Source organism: Myotis myotis, unplaced genomic scaffold, assembly GCF_014108235.1.
Source record: "Myotis myotis isolate mMyoMyo1 unplaced genomic scaffold, mMyoMyo1.p scaffold_m19_p_16, whole genome shotgun sequence".
Classification (NCBI taxonomy): domain Eukaryota; kingdom Metazoa; phylum Chordata; class Mammalia; order Chiroptera; family Vespertilionidae; genus Myotis; species Myotis myotis.
The window spans coordinates 10,222,524-10,237,491 of record NW_023416320.1 but is presented as its reverse complement, the minus strand read 5'-3'; the positions used below and the strand labels follow the sequence as shown (position 1 = coordinate 10,237,491).

At 44.2% G+C, this 14,968-nt stretch overlaps 1 protein-coding gene across 1 annotated transcript in view; it reads left to right on the top strand.

Annotated features, from left to right (window-relative positions):
* Nucleotides 1-13,306, top strand: part of NIPAL2 (NIPA like domain containing 2) — a 66,993-nt gene extending 53,687 nt beyond the window's left edge. The window contains exons 7-11 of the mRNA XM_036337839.1: nt 2,122-2,257; nt 4,371-4,459; nt 5,749-5,812; nt 8,679-8,773; nt 10,575-13,306. Of these exons, the coding sequence (XP_036193732.1) occupies nt 2,122-2,257; nt 4,371-4,459; nt 5,749-5,812; nt 8,679-8,773; nt 10,575-10,687 (497 nt within the window). The 3' untranslated portion in view covers nt 10,688-13,306. The remainder of the gene's footprint in view (nt 1-2,121; nt 2,258-4,370; nt 4,460-5,748; nt 5,813-8,678; nt 8,774-10,574) is intronic.
* The last annotated feature ends 1,662 nt before the right edge of the window (nt 13,307-14,968 follow it).

The following is a 14,968-nucleotide window of genomic DNA, read 5'->3' as shown; positions in this document are numbered from 1 at the left end:
TTGCTCTCTAATAACTTTAGGATTTTTTTTCTTAGAAATAATTTTAAAATGTAAAGATAGAAAAATAACTACAAAAATATTTCCCACATGTTAAGAATGACTTGGAGTTGAGTGTTGAGGTTACAAGTGATTTTCATTTTTCTTTTCAAGCTTTTCTGCATTTTCCAAATTTTCTTTAATGAACATGTATATTTGTATCGTTTTTAAAAATTAGTTTAAAATTTATTTATAATCCCACTACTTAGAGTATGTAGGTTCTTCTAATCTTTTTTCTGTGTATACACAAGTACTCTCTATTTTTATATATACAATATTAGAACGAGAATGCATTACAATTTTGTATTTCCATCTGTCCTCATCAACCACCCTCCCTCCACCAAAAAAAAAAAAATCTTAGAAGAACTGGATACCAGTCTAGAAATAACTTTCAGAGTTATAGTAAATCGTGATTAATCAGTTGGTGATTGTGCATGCTTTGAAAATGCAATGATCAACTCGAGCAGCTCATAGTTGGTTTAGCTGTTCAGTAAAGAATTTCAGTTTTGTTTGTATCTTGTGTTTAAGGATAATTTAACACCAGGTGGTGGGTGAATTCGATGATTTTTTAAAAGTCGGTGACCTTTAAGGGCGTTGGCAGTCCGAGGTTCTGCGGCTCATGGAACAGTGTGTTCAGCTGTTTCTCCATCAGTGATCCCTTTGGGAATCCAAGCTGTTCCCGCTACAGGACCATAATCACATTGTGCTCTGATTACAAGCAACGTGTTGAGGAGAAATCAAGGTCCCTCAAGAGCAAACTTTACAAACTTAAACCATCGAGTAACACACATCTCGAGAGATACTTGACATTCCCTAGATTCGCTGAGATGTGAGTGTTGTCGTACTCTGTAGAAAATATGTAGAAGGTCAGGTCAAAAGACATTTTAAAACGAAGAGATGCTCAGTTGTAAGGGCCTCTTTGTTCGGATTGGGGGTTTGCTTTTAGAATTTATTACCGGTCTCCTCTGTTAAGTGTGACTTATAACAGAAAGAAAATGCCTAATTTGGAAGTGTGCCCTAGTACCCTTCAAGTTAAAGTATACTTTCAGTTTTTGGAAAAGGAGATTCTGGAAGGCTTTTCCTAGTTGGAACACTTCACCTGCTATTTAAACACATCATATATATATTCTTTTTAGAAGCTAAAAGGAGTAAAGTTCAGATATATTATGACCAGATATCAACAGCAACAAAAACAGTATTTCTCCTTCCCATTGCCTTTGACTTATAATTATATTTGATTTCATGTAAAACTTTTTTATTTTTCTGTAGGTTTCAGCTAATTTATGGAATCATAGGTAACATAATTTCAAGAGACCTGGGCAAAAGGGAAGCCCTGTCTTCTTCCTACAGAAACATGATGTTTCCAGAAAATGCGTCGTTGCTTTCACGTTGATAGAGCCTTGTCAAGTCACTTTTTCTCCATTGCTACTTGGAAACTAAGAAAGACGTGTCCCCATAGGGGACAGGTTCCTCTGTAGCATAGAAAGCGTGTAGACATGCTTGTGTAAATCTTAGATTTATGGTTGACTCTGAGAAATGAATACTCAAGTCCTGCTTCCTGTTAGTGTCATCTTCAAAAGATAGTTTAATGAAACTTGTAGGCATTTATTAGCAAAGGGCTCACGCACAGACCAAGTACAACTCTTAGTAAACTCACAGAGTGAGTTGCTTTTCAGTTTTCAGTCCTCTCATCTATTTGGCTTTACATTTTTTTCAGTATAGCTTCATAGTTATTTTCCCATTAACGTTACGTGGACAATCCGACTTTTCTTATCTCCTCCCTTCGTTGTTTTCTCCTTTCCCACCTCTTAGTAATTATAACCTCCATAGCGTCCTTTCAACAGTTACGGCTGGAAAATAAGCATCTTGCTCCAAAGATAAAAAGCACAGTCACACAGCAGATCTTTAGCTGATAGAAGCCAATCTGAAGTCCAGCCCAGCTTCAACACCAGGGCTACTGCTTAGCTAGAATCTTCATGCTTAAAGCATCATGGGGGTATTTACCACTGCGCCATGTACACTGAAGATATTTGTCATTCTGTCTCAGGTATGTATTTTATGTGTGTTCTTTGTTTTGTTTTTCAGCCTCATTGACTGTTATTTCAGTGAAAGCTGTCTCAGGCATGATCGCTTTTTCTGTGACGGATAAAATGCAGCTAACGTATCCCATCTTCTATATAATGTTGATCATCATGATAGCATCTTGTGTTTTCCAAGTCAAGTAAGTTAGCGTCCCTGTCCTCACCAGTCTTTCAGCATTCCTGTGCTTCTCTGAGCATCCGTCTTTCTTGGCTTCAGATGATCGTTAAAATTAGATGCAACTGACTTAGAAGGGTGAAGGGTCTACAGCTTATCCTCAGCTAACATGCCTTGCAATAGCTTTCACATCCAATAAGGAGTTTTAACTGAGCATTGCCTTCACATCTTGTGAGCTCTAAAGTGCAGCCATAATCCAGCTAAGTGCACGCTGATACTTTCCTGATGCTCTTCTGCTTGTAATTAATATCCATCGTACACAGGTTGTCATTAGCAATAAATCAAAGGGGCAGGTCCACATCCAGATTTCTTTTCTAAGTATAGGAAATACATGAACCTTTCACCTTCACTTCTTAGCTCATGCTCATTAATTGCCCAGAGATGGACAAAACCAGACGTTTGGCCGGGAGGGAAATCCTTTCCTCAGAACTTTGTATCTTTGGCCAGAATTTGCTTCGTACCCAAGGGACTGTGGAATGATTGTTTTATGTTTCTCCTGGGGCCTAATAGTGGTGACATGGAACATTTTTAATTTCTGCTCTCCCCGCCTCCCCCCAACCCCTCTGCTCCAACGGCTTCCCCTCCATGTCACATGGGGAGGATGCCTTTGCCTGCGAGACTCTCGAGTCAACCAGAAAGTTTTCTGTTTACCCCCTAAGTGCTATGCAGAGCCACCATCCCAGTGCCAGCAAGGAAGTCAGAGCCCAAACTCAGGAAGAGATTGGTTCCCTTCTTAGTCCTAGAAGTCCAGTCTCATTGTCATGGGTTGGCTATAGGCCCTGTAACTAGGAGTGTGGACAATTACCGGAGAAACCAATGTTTTGTCACTGTTTCATTAGTCATTTCCTTATAAGACTGAGTGTGTTTCTAATACTTGAGTCTTGCTGTTTTGTCTCTTCCCTTCTTCTGAATTAATCAGGGCTGCTCTACTACCTTTTAGAATGTAACGATTAGCATCATTATCTTTGAACTATGCTTTTTGAATGTAAAAGGTAGAGACAGTCAAAGATAAACTGCATTCTTATCACCCTTGTTTCCGTCTCTACATCTTTCACATTGGAGCTGGGTGAACACACTAGAACTGTAGAACTGTGGCTTTCAGCCCTGGCTGCCCATTAAAATTACCCGAGGAGACTTAATTACACATATATACGTGCGTATATGTATACACACAGGCACACCTGGGCTTTGCCCACAAAAATTTTTTTTTTTCCAATTGCTCAAGAATAGGACCTAAGCATTCATGCTTTTTGAAAGCACCCAGGTGATGTCAGTGCAATGCACTGCTCTAGAGAAGGTTCTAGTCCAGTGATGGCGAACCTATGACACGCGTGTCAGAGGTGACACGCAAACTCATTTTTTTGGTTGATTTTTGTTAAATGGCATTTAAGTATATAAAATAAATATCAAAAATATGTCTTTGTTTTACTATGGTTGCAAAGATCAAAAAATTTCTATATGTGACAGGGCACCAGAGTTAAGTTAGGGTTTTTCAAAATGCTGACATGCCGAGCTCAAAAGGTTCGCCATCACTGTTCTAGTCCCGGACGGGGCCTCACAGCACAGTGCGGGAACCTGAATTCGGTTGGTCGCCAACGTGAGAAGCTGAGTTCCCACATGTGCTCTGCAGCTGGAGCCCCAAGCATTGTTTTTGAAACATTAAACATTCCTTTTACTTCTCCATCTTCTTTCTTGGCACGTGGCATGTCAATGCATAGCTCTACTATTCCCTCGATATGATATTTAACAGATTCTGGGGTCTATCGTAATGAATCAGCCGCAGTGTGATACCGGTCCAGCAGCTTGAATTGCTTCCAACTCAAACTTCTGTGGCCTCAGAATATGATTAATTGCTTTTCATTGTTACTGTTGTTGGTTTAAACAGACCATAAAACCTGACATCTGATCTCATACATCAGATGCATATAAGCTATGACTGCTGATTGGAAATGCCCTTCTACTGCACTTCCTTTCCCTTTGTAGTTGTAGCTGAAGAACATGCATTTCTTGATGTTATTGTTAACTTATTGCTGAGCATCTCTTAAGGCCAGAGCTTCAGGAAGTGCCTTCTGCTCTAGGTTCCTGAATCAAGCCACGAATCTCTACAGTACAGCAACGGTGGTGCCCATTAACCATATTTTCTTTACAACCAGTGCCATTATTGCAGGTGAGTTTTGGCTTTCTGTACTTAGGTGTTCTACCCCCACAACACGCATATGAGAAAAGCAAGGAATCCTTCGGTTATTAGGATCTGCACAACCCATGTCCTCCCAGCCTCACACAGTGTCTGAGTTTCCTCCTTAACCCCTCTAGGACATGCTCTTCTACTGTGTGCGAGTGCTCCCCAGGGCTATCCACCTCCCGAGACAGCTCAGTCCCGTTTTAAATTACTCTAATTATTTCGAGAGCTCTAATTATTAGAAAGTGTTTCCTTATATTGGACAGAAACTAGCCTCCCTGTGAATTCAAGACACTCACCTTAATTCTGCTTTCTGGAGTCTTCTCCTTGCCAGCCCTGCTGGTGATCAGAGCAGTGGAAGGGTCCTCTTGTGTCTTGTCTTTGGGCCAAACACCCCAGGTCCATTCACGCGCCCGTCTCTGGCCTTCACCACCTGGATCAGCGAGTGGGGCCCAAAACAGAACCCAGTGTTCCAGGAAGGCCAGGCAGATGAGAACAGATACTACTGCTTTTGTTGTTCTGGCCTCTGTTTTTCTACTATTGCATTCTTTTATTTTTATGGACAGTTTTTTATTGTGTCAGACACAATACTGCTTTTTTAAAAATATGACATTTAAACTTGGTTCCGACCCAAATACAGTAGATCCAGGTATATCATTCCTACATTTGGTACTGATTTCCCCTCGTTCTTTGGCTTATTGGATAAATTCACCACCGTGTCATATTGAGATTTCATTTCCTATTGCAAAATGTCTGTATTTTGGAGGTAGGTAGGGGATTATCTGTTTCCTAATTGGCTCATCTTTTTTACTTCATGGCAAGCAATGTGACTGCCAGTGGGTAATTTTTAAAAGTAATTAATACATTTTCTGGGTTCTCTTTGGCATGTTCAAATTGCCAGCATCACTTACTCTTGTGCTTTGGGGCCATTATTAAGGGTGACTTGAACCCAGGCTCTACACTGGCACATAGTCAACCTGACAACCAAGACGGCTGCTGACTCAGTATATACAGCATGGATATGCTGGACAGAGGGAGGCCTCATGTCCCGGGGGTGTGGGATTTCGTCGTGCAACTCAGGACAGCCTGCAACTTAAAACTTAGGAATTGTTTACTTCTGGAATTTTTCACTTAATATTTTTGACCCTGGGTAACAGAAACCACAAAAGCGAAACCGAGGCTAAAGGGGGCCTCCTCTATTGACATAATTTGAAAAACAATGTGTGGCTATTGTAAATATTCTTATCCTAAAATGTTGTCTTCTATTCCTGTTATAGGCATCATATTTTATAAGGAATTCCTTGGTGCAGCTTTTCTCGCCATGTTTATATATTTTTTTGGGTGAGTAAATGTCTGAGGTAAGGTATATGAAATGCTATTACTTTTATGTAGGATTGTTGGCATTGTACGTGAGGCATAGAAAACTGGAAGATTATAGAAGAGACAACCGTTTCCTGAGCTCCTACAGGAAACATTCTTCAATTGAACACCCTACACAAGGCTCAGTGACTTTTGGCTTTGTGATTGAGGTATCTGTCCGAGGGTTCTGAAACATTGGGGACTTTCAGTTCCAGCTAAAGTCAAGTTAAATCCGCTGGCTCCTTGTAGCTACTCCATGCCTTTTCATACTGTAGCAGACCTGTCTCAACCTTGGGGACGCCTAGGTTAGATCTCAATCAGGGAACTGTGGACACCTCTAGGATCACCTAGAATAAAAGACCGTGATGGGCAGATCTAGCTTTGGACCTAATGCCATCAGATTGGTGACATCCCTTTCCTGGGTCTGGGTGCCCAGCTTTAACCCTTCATTGCTGGGCATCATTGCCAACATCCTCGCAGAGAACAGGACTTTGACGGAGGATCACCGACATATAGGATCATCCGTTGGTTCCAATGGCAATCCAATGATGCTTAATGATTCTTTCTTTATTAAGGTATTACATATGTGTCCTTGCCCCCTCCCCACATGCCCTCACCCCCCTGGTGTCTGTGTCCATTGGTTACGCTTATATGCATGCATACCAGTCCTTTGGGTGATCTCTTCCCCTCACCCCTACCTTCCCTCTGAGGTTTGACAGTCTGATTGATGCTTCGCTGTCTCTGGATCTATTTTTGTTCGTCAGTTTGTTATTATATTCCACGAATGAGTGAGATCATGTGATATTTATCTTTCTCTGACTGATTTATTTCGCTTAGCATAACGCTTTCCAGGTCCATCTATGCTGTTGCAAATGGTAGGAGTTCCTTCCTTTTTATAGCAGCATAGTATTCCATTGTGTAGATGTATCACAGTTTTTTAATCCACTCATCTGCTGATGGGCACTTAGGCTGTTTCTAAATCTTAACTATTGTAAATTGCGCTGCTATGAACATAGGGGTGCATATATCCTTTCTGATTGGTGCTTCTAGTTTCTTGGGATATATTCCTAGAAGTGGGATCACTGGATCAAATGGGTGTTCCATTTTTAGTTTTGAGGAAACTCCATACTGTTCTCCACAGTGGCTGCACCAGTCTGCAAGCTCACCAGCAGTGCAAAAGGGTCCCGTTTTCTCCGCATCCTCACCAGCATTTGTCATTTGTTGATGATAGCCATTCTGACAGGTGTGAGATGGTACCTCATTGTCGTTTTGATTTGCATCTCTCGGATGATTAGTGACTTTGAGCATGTTTTCATATGTCTCTTGGCCTTCTGTATGTTGTCTTTCGAAAAGTATCTACATAGGTCCGTTGCCCATTTTTGGATTGGGTTATCTTCCTTTTGTTAAGTTGTATGAGTTCCCTGTAAATGCTGGAGATTAAACCCTTATCAGAGATAACTTTGGCAAATACGTTCTCCCATGCAGTCAGCTTTCTTGTTGTTTTGTTGGTTTCTTTTGCTGTGCAGAAGCCTTTTGTTTTGATGTAGTCCATTTGTTTATTTTCTCTTTAGTTTCCATTGCCTTAGGAGCTGTATTGGTGAAGATATTGCTTCGGCATATGTCTGAGATTTTGCTGCCTGTGGATTCCTCTAAGATTTTTATGGTTTCCCGTCTTATGTTTAAGTCCTTTATCTATTTTTTTAAATATATTTTGATTTTTTACAGAGGAAGGGAGAGGGATAGAGAGTTAGAAACATCAATGAGAGAGAAACATTGATCAGCTGCCTCCTGCACACACCCAACTGGGGATGTGCCCGCAACCAAGGTACATGCCCTTGACCGGAATCGAATCTAGGACCCTTCAGGCCACAGGCTGACGCTCTATCCACTGAGCCAAACCGGTCAGGGCCCTTTATCCATTTTTGAGTATGGTGTAAGTTGGTGGTCTAGTTTCATTTGTATCTGTCCAATTTTCCCAACACCATTTATTGAAGGGATTGTCTTGACTCCATTGTATGCTCTTGCCTCCTTTGTCAAATATTAATTGAGCATAGTGGTTTGGGTCGATTTCTGGGTTCTCTATTCTATTCCATTGGTCTATATGTCTGTTCTTGTGCCAGTACCTTTGTAATACAGCTTGATATCTAGTATTGAGATCCCTCGTACTTTGTTGTTTTCTCTCTCAGGATTGCTGCAGCTATTTGGGGTCTTTTTTTTATTTATTATTATTCCAGATGAATTTTTGGAGAGTTCGTTCTAGGTCTGTGAAATATGCCGTTGGTATTTTAATGGGGAGTGCATTGAATCTATAGGTTGCTTTGGGTAGTATGGACATTTTATCTGGTATTCTGCATGGCCGTTGTAATGCAAACTGGAGCCCAGACTACTCTCAGCATAGAAAACCATCTATCTTGAAAATCCAATTTCATAAGATATTTGGGCAAGGCTAAACTTCTGAGATCTGGAAACTGTGACTATTCTTATGGCCAAGGACAACTAAATTTCTTAGAAAATTAAAGAATAAATTATTTTTTTGTGCTCGTTTTGCATGCCAGTAATGGGTCTGGGCATGCATGGATAGAAAATGAGACTTAATGTCTACCCAGAGGGTTTAGAGCCTGAATTAGCCTCCAGATGGTAAAAAGCTGGGGCGGAGATGTCTTGGAAGCTCTCCAAGGCTTGGTTCTGAGGACAAATATTATTGGCTGCAGCAATTAAGTTTTAGGCAGCTTACCATGGGAAACAGGAAGAGCAAAACCAGTGGAATTTATGCCACCATGTGGGATACGGGTCTGTTATTTAATACCATGCGTTGTCTCAGCATTCTGTATTCATGCTATTCTTACAGGTGTTTTCTGTCATTCCTGGGTGTGTTGTTGGTCACAAGAAACCGAGAGAAGGAACATCTGCCACAGTCTTACATTGATTTGGGGAATATTCCTGGTAAAACTATATTCTTTCATTTATAAGAGAAAATGTTATTCTCATAAATTAATAGCTGCGGGTATTATTTTGGGTGTTAAATTCATAGAAAACATATTTTCAAAACATAAGCACTTAATGATAATACCAGAGGTGATGTTTTGACTGTGCTAATACTCATCTATTTGAATGTCAGGTTTGCACAGAACACGGGCTACAAGAGAACTGACCCTGTTCTCTTGATTTGGGTGATATGGCAGATTTCCTCTGTGAGTTTCCTTAAATTGGAAAAGGGGAGGAGAGGAACATGGAAGGGCTCCTAGCAGCCGCCCTGGTGCTCAGAGGGCCTTTGAGGGACAGTGAAAGGCAGAGGCCAGGCTGCTAAGGAACATTGTCCCTGGGGAAGGCGGCCTGTGCACTATGAGGCCAAGAATAACGCTCTCCCCAGACACCTGAACACAAGTAGCTTCTTCCCCTCCTTCCCTCATTCATCCTGGTCCCTTTAACATGCCTCATCTTTCCAGGCAGTTCCCTACTTCCACTGAGAATCACTCGCTTTAGTCATGCAGACCACAGAAGCAATGTCCAGAACAAAGGAAACACTCCACTGTGTCCTCCCCTCCATCCTCAACAGTCTCCAGCTTTACAAGATTTAGGGCAGTGATGGCGAACCTTTTGAGCTCAGCGTGTCAGCATTAACTCTGGTGCCGTGTCACATATAGAAATTTTTTGATCTTTGCAACCATAGTAAAAGATTTATATTTTTGATATTTATTTTGTATATTTAAATGCCATTTAACAAAGAAAAATCAACCAAAAAAATGAGTTTGCGTGTCACCTCTGACACGCGTGTCATAGGTTCGCCATCACTGGTTTAGGGTGACCTGTAGGTTCCTAGACAGGAGTCGTGGTGTCCTCACAGGTTCCTCCGCCATTCTGTTAGGACCGACTCTTTGAAGCACAAACCATTAACGCCTCGTCCGCACGACTGAGAAAACGTGGCCCCGTGAATTCTGTGCTCTGTTTCCCACGTGAGCCATCTGATCGGCTGAGAGCGTTCAGTGCAAGAATTAAGAACTAGCGTTCGTGGCAAGGTGTGCATTAGGGCGGTGACGTGTATGGTTAGAGGTTTGGTAGGAAATGAAGCTCACTTATTTTCAACTCTTTTTCATTTCACAAAGCCCCGTGCATAGGATCGGTGGCCTTTAGAAGCCACTCTGAAAGGCTGCCTTTCTGTGTAGTCATGTGCGTTAGGCTCAACATAAAAGGAGACAGGGCTCCGGGGAGAAAGCTCTGGAGATGAGGGAATGCAATGTGTCAACCTCCCGGCCAACCCGGGCTGGGCTCCGTGCCCAGCGTGGCAGCCCCTGCGGGCAGGGAGACTGCCCTCTCCCCTGGGCAGCGCTGACCACATAGCGAGGGGCATGCAGTGCCCAGGTCCTTGCCTCCGCTGGCGTTTTCCTCTTCTGTTTAGAGCAGGGGTTCTCAACCTTGGCTGCACATTAGAATCACCTGGGAATCTTTTTAAAATCCTGATTTCTGGGCCTCATCCTCTGGAAATTCTGTTTCTTTGTTACTAATGTTGTGGCCCCACCCCAGAACAAAGAGACAGAATTTCCGGAGGATGGGGCCCAGAAATCAGGATTTTAAAAAGATTCCCAGGTGATTCTAATGTGCAGCCAAGGTTGAGAACCACTGGTTTAGAGGGTGACCACCTAGTATAAAACGGGGAATAAAATGTGGCCCAGATAGAGGAGAAATTACTAAGACTTAGACTTCTCTAAGAGCTCGAACGATTTCTGTGTGATTACTATCTCCGCAGGGAAACAGACGTTGGATAAAATACAACCAGATTCAAACGGTTTATCCTGTGGCACGTTGCCTGATGGAAGTGACTCAACAAAGAGCCAAAGTGGAGAGAAGAAAGAGGTCTGAAGTGCCGAGAGCAACGGCCGTGGGCCTGTTACTCGATCCCACCTTCTTAAAAAGCTGCACATGTTCCATTTGTGTCGGCAGCTAGTTATCACTGACATGTGCTCGCGTGCGTTCCAGGTCTCTGCCCACCTCCCTCCTGTGGACACTCGGGCCTCCCTGCGCCCTGACAGCCTAATGTTCGCATGGAATGTAACTTGAAGTGCCCCCCACCCCCGGGGCCTCTCCCTAGCCAGCCTCTGACCGCCTGGACCTTGATGAGAGCCTGGCTGCCCGAGCAGAACCGCCACGCAGAAACGTGCCCGTGATCTGGCCGCTGTTCCCAGCGTCTGGGAGTGCCGGCTGCTTTGCTTTAAAGAGACACTTTCCCCCGCAGCCTGACTCCTGGAACCCAGGTTTGAGAGCAATCACATTTTGAAATCTTTTCTTAGACGCCCCATAAAGGTCTCACCTTTCTGTTCCTAAATAAGAACGAGGAGTCATCTTTTCTGAAAACCAGCCCTACTATGCGCCTCCTTTAAACATGAAGGGTGCCTTTAAGTTCGAATTTACAAGTGGCATTCTGAGATGGGACAGACCAAAACTAAAGACCTTGCCAGCTTCTTAAGCAAGGGAAAAAAACCTAAGAACTAGAACCAGTTTTTTAAATAACAATACAGAACGGTGACGATTCCTTCAGCTATTAGGATCCTATTACACTTGAATTGAAATGGAAGAAAAAACTTCATATTCTATGCCTTCATTTGCTTAGCTGTTATAATTTATCATGTGGGTTTGTATGTTGTAACTCTTAACACGTCTCAAAAAAAATCATATTTCAATTCCTGGTGATATTTGCACTAACACAGCGTTTCTCCCCTACGTCATTATTTCAAGCTTTATAAATTCGCCCAGGTAAAAGAAACAGTTACAGAACAGGGTCCCAGCCATTTAAATCCTAGACAAGGCACACAGCCAGGGGGTCCATCTGAGTCTAGAGAGGAAGGCCAGGGCTCCTGTCCCCTGGAGGGCTTTTCTGTTTCAACTAAGAACACATACACAGGCAGCGTCCATCATCATCAGTTACTTATGAATCTACCTAACATTTAAACGAGGAGAAAAGAGTTAGCCTTCATTGCAACCAGCATCAAATAAGAAGCCCTATCCTTCAGGACATTTCAAAACCTTCAGGTCACCTCTGACACGTCAGGACAGCGAGGTTCCAGCCACTTGTCTTGCCTTTGTGCGGCTTGGTTAACGCAGCCCTATGGAGACCAGCTTTCATGGCTGCAGGTCTTTGATCGTGTTCTTGGTCAGACCCTGCACGCCTGACCAGACCAACCAAACCTGGCCACCAAGGCAAGATTCAGATCTATCGCCAGCATGTGCATAATAACCTAGAGCCCGTGCCTGGCTGTTGAACTCCTGCCATTGTGGAAAGTGCCCTGTTAACTCGAATAAAACAGTCGTAATTTTATGGCATGTTTCACTGAATGTTGGCACTGGAAGGCTCGGCTGGGAAATGTGTCTGGTGTCTTAACCTACAGACTTCTGGTGACTCTTAAAACTGGTTCAAAGATGGGGAAAACCATTAGACTAAAGAGTTTTACCTGAAGGACTGGAATTATAGCTCCAGCACTTGATTTTGAGCATTGTAGAATTTTGCACAGAGACAGGAGCATAATACCAGTACTTTAAAGATCACCAACATTTGCATCTTTTTTAAAGTTTTGAGAAATGACATTGACTTGCGTATATATATATATATATATATAAGCAATGGAGCAATGCTCTAGAAGTCCAGGTAACATATAAACTATATTCAGATCTAATTTTACTTTCCATATTGCTGCCCCAAAATAAGGCGAATGAGAATTTCAGTTGTGCCGGCTTGCAAAGATGTTTTAAAATCACACAGTGCCTGACAACAACCAAAGCCAACCCAGGCTTCTTCTGGCATCATGAGTCGGGGACTTGTAGCCAACACTTGACTCATCTATTTGTCTAGACCAGGGGTCTGCTCACTTTTCCTTTAGAGACCCAGAGAGATGATGTTTTGGGTGCACTGGCCATACAAGTGTCGCAACTACTCCACTCGGCGGTGGTAGCATGGACGCAGCCACAGGCAATACGGAAACGAATGAGCGTGGCTGTGCCTGTAAAACCTCATTTCCACAAGCAGATGGCCGGTCCTCGGGCTGGAGTTAGCCAACCCCTGGCCTAGACTCCTCTGCCACTGCTCTGCAGCTTCTTTCTCGTTCCTCGGGCACCCGGGAGCTCAAAAGAGCACCGTTTCACGGTTCATGACAAGCTAATACTCGGGGAGTGTAGAACCATGTCTCGATATTCCCATCAGGATGTTCTTGCTTATCTATACAAGATCCAAATGGTAGCTGTGAGGCCATGACTGGTGCTGAAGGTCCTCTCTTACAGGCCGCAGTTCTTGTGTGTGCCACCACCTCTACTGGAAAAGTCTCCCCAACCCCACTCTCCAACTTGATAACAGCGTCAGAAATGACTGGTAGTTACCTGGCCTGTGGCAGAGTAAAGCAGAAGTCTTTACCACCTGGTTGTTTTCAGTTTAAATGTCTGCTTGCCCTGTACTGCTTTTGCTACCTTGAATCGTTTGGGAAAAAAACAACACACAATAAAAAACTCCTCAGGCAATGACTCAGAAGGTGTTTTTCAACCCCCATCCTCCCCCCACCATCCCCCCACACACACACACACATACTCCTGGAGATCCTATTTCATGGCAGAGAAAGGAAAGGAAAGAAACAGATCTCCTAGATTAGTACAATTTAGTGCTATTGAAGAGTCATGGTGATAATGTGCACGTTTTGCTCCAAAAGAAGCAGGTGCAACAGTGGACATGACTCAGTGGATGGAAACAGTGAGCCAAATGCCTGAAGCCGCGAACCCCGCTCGGTGCTTCCCGCTTCCAAGAGCACAGCTCATCCAGGAACGGTGACTGCACGCTCAGCCCCACCGAAAGCGGCTCGGTGCTTGCCAGTTCCATAGTGATCTTAGGCACATCAATGCGGCCGTTACTAAAACCAACTTTCCCAACAGCCTTCCAGACCGCTTCCCTTAAGCCCTGTGGCTGGTTCGAGAGGCAGCCCTTGAACTGGGCAGCCGACTGCAAACCGGATCCATGTGTCTGGCACCGGCGGAAACGAGTGCGTTAGTGAGGTTACTAGATAAACACACACTTCTTTGAGCTTTGAGGGCCGCGCTCTCAGATCTGAACCTAACAGGACGGTGTGGGGAATTTAGAATTGTTACAGTCGTCAATCGTCTGGCTCTGGTGGTCAGCTTGAAGCAAAAATAAAATTAAATTCCACACATAAACAGTCTCCACGCAACTATAGACCTTCTCGGGCTATTAAACCTCGTGTTTTAGCAATCGTGGTAAACGAAGGGAAGAGCCTTCCCATCCAGGAATTCTTGAATCCATCCCCTTTCTCACCAGCCTCGGGGTCCCACACAGCAGGCTGTCCTGTGCCAGCAGAGAAAATCAGTTACAGGGCGAGTGGCCTGTCCAAGGAAGCATTCCTTGTTGCTGGAAAGGAGGGAACTCCTCCTCCCGGGCTGGTCCTCAGTGCGAGTTAATGAGTCCCAACCACCATGTCGAAGAGGAACATCAGTTCCAATACCCATGCTTCGGGGTCCACCCACGGGGGCCAGCTGCTGCCGGGAGTTTCATGGCGCTCCAGGCAGAGGCAAGGTCGCCCCCGAGCTCTAGGAAAGCAGCTCCTCCCCAGACGCTGGCAAGTGCAGAACCGAGAGGGAGCCCAGCTGTTCCCGGGGGACCGGCCTGCGTGGACCGAAGCCACTTTGCACATTTGAGCTGCTGCTCTCCAGACACTCGCTAATCCTCTAGCGCCCGCGCACCCCGCTTTAGGAGCCTTTTCCTTCATGGTTCTAATTTGAAAACCAACCTCAGAAATGTGCTGAGGTCTGGGCTCCCCTCCTTCCATCCAAAGCACCTCACCTAAACCCTCCAAGCACCAGACACGAGCAAGGCAATGAATCAGCTCAAGGACTCTTGGTCCAGGGACGCCGCTGGAGTGATCTGCCTGGTTATAGACCGCTAACCTGGTTACCGCATGCCTCCCGCTGAGCACAGGTCCATTCATTCGCTCAGCACCCTTGACCGCGTGGAGTTATTAGGAATCTAAAAGGGAATGAGAATCGAAGACCAGCTCTTCGGGAGCTCACTGTCTGGCCAGAGAAACGGCGGCTTCGCTTACGGAGCCCTCGCTATGTGCCAGGCGGCGTGCCGAGGCGTTTCGCTGTGCCGCT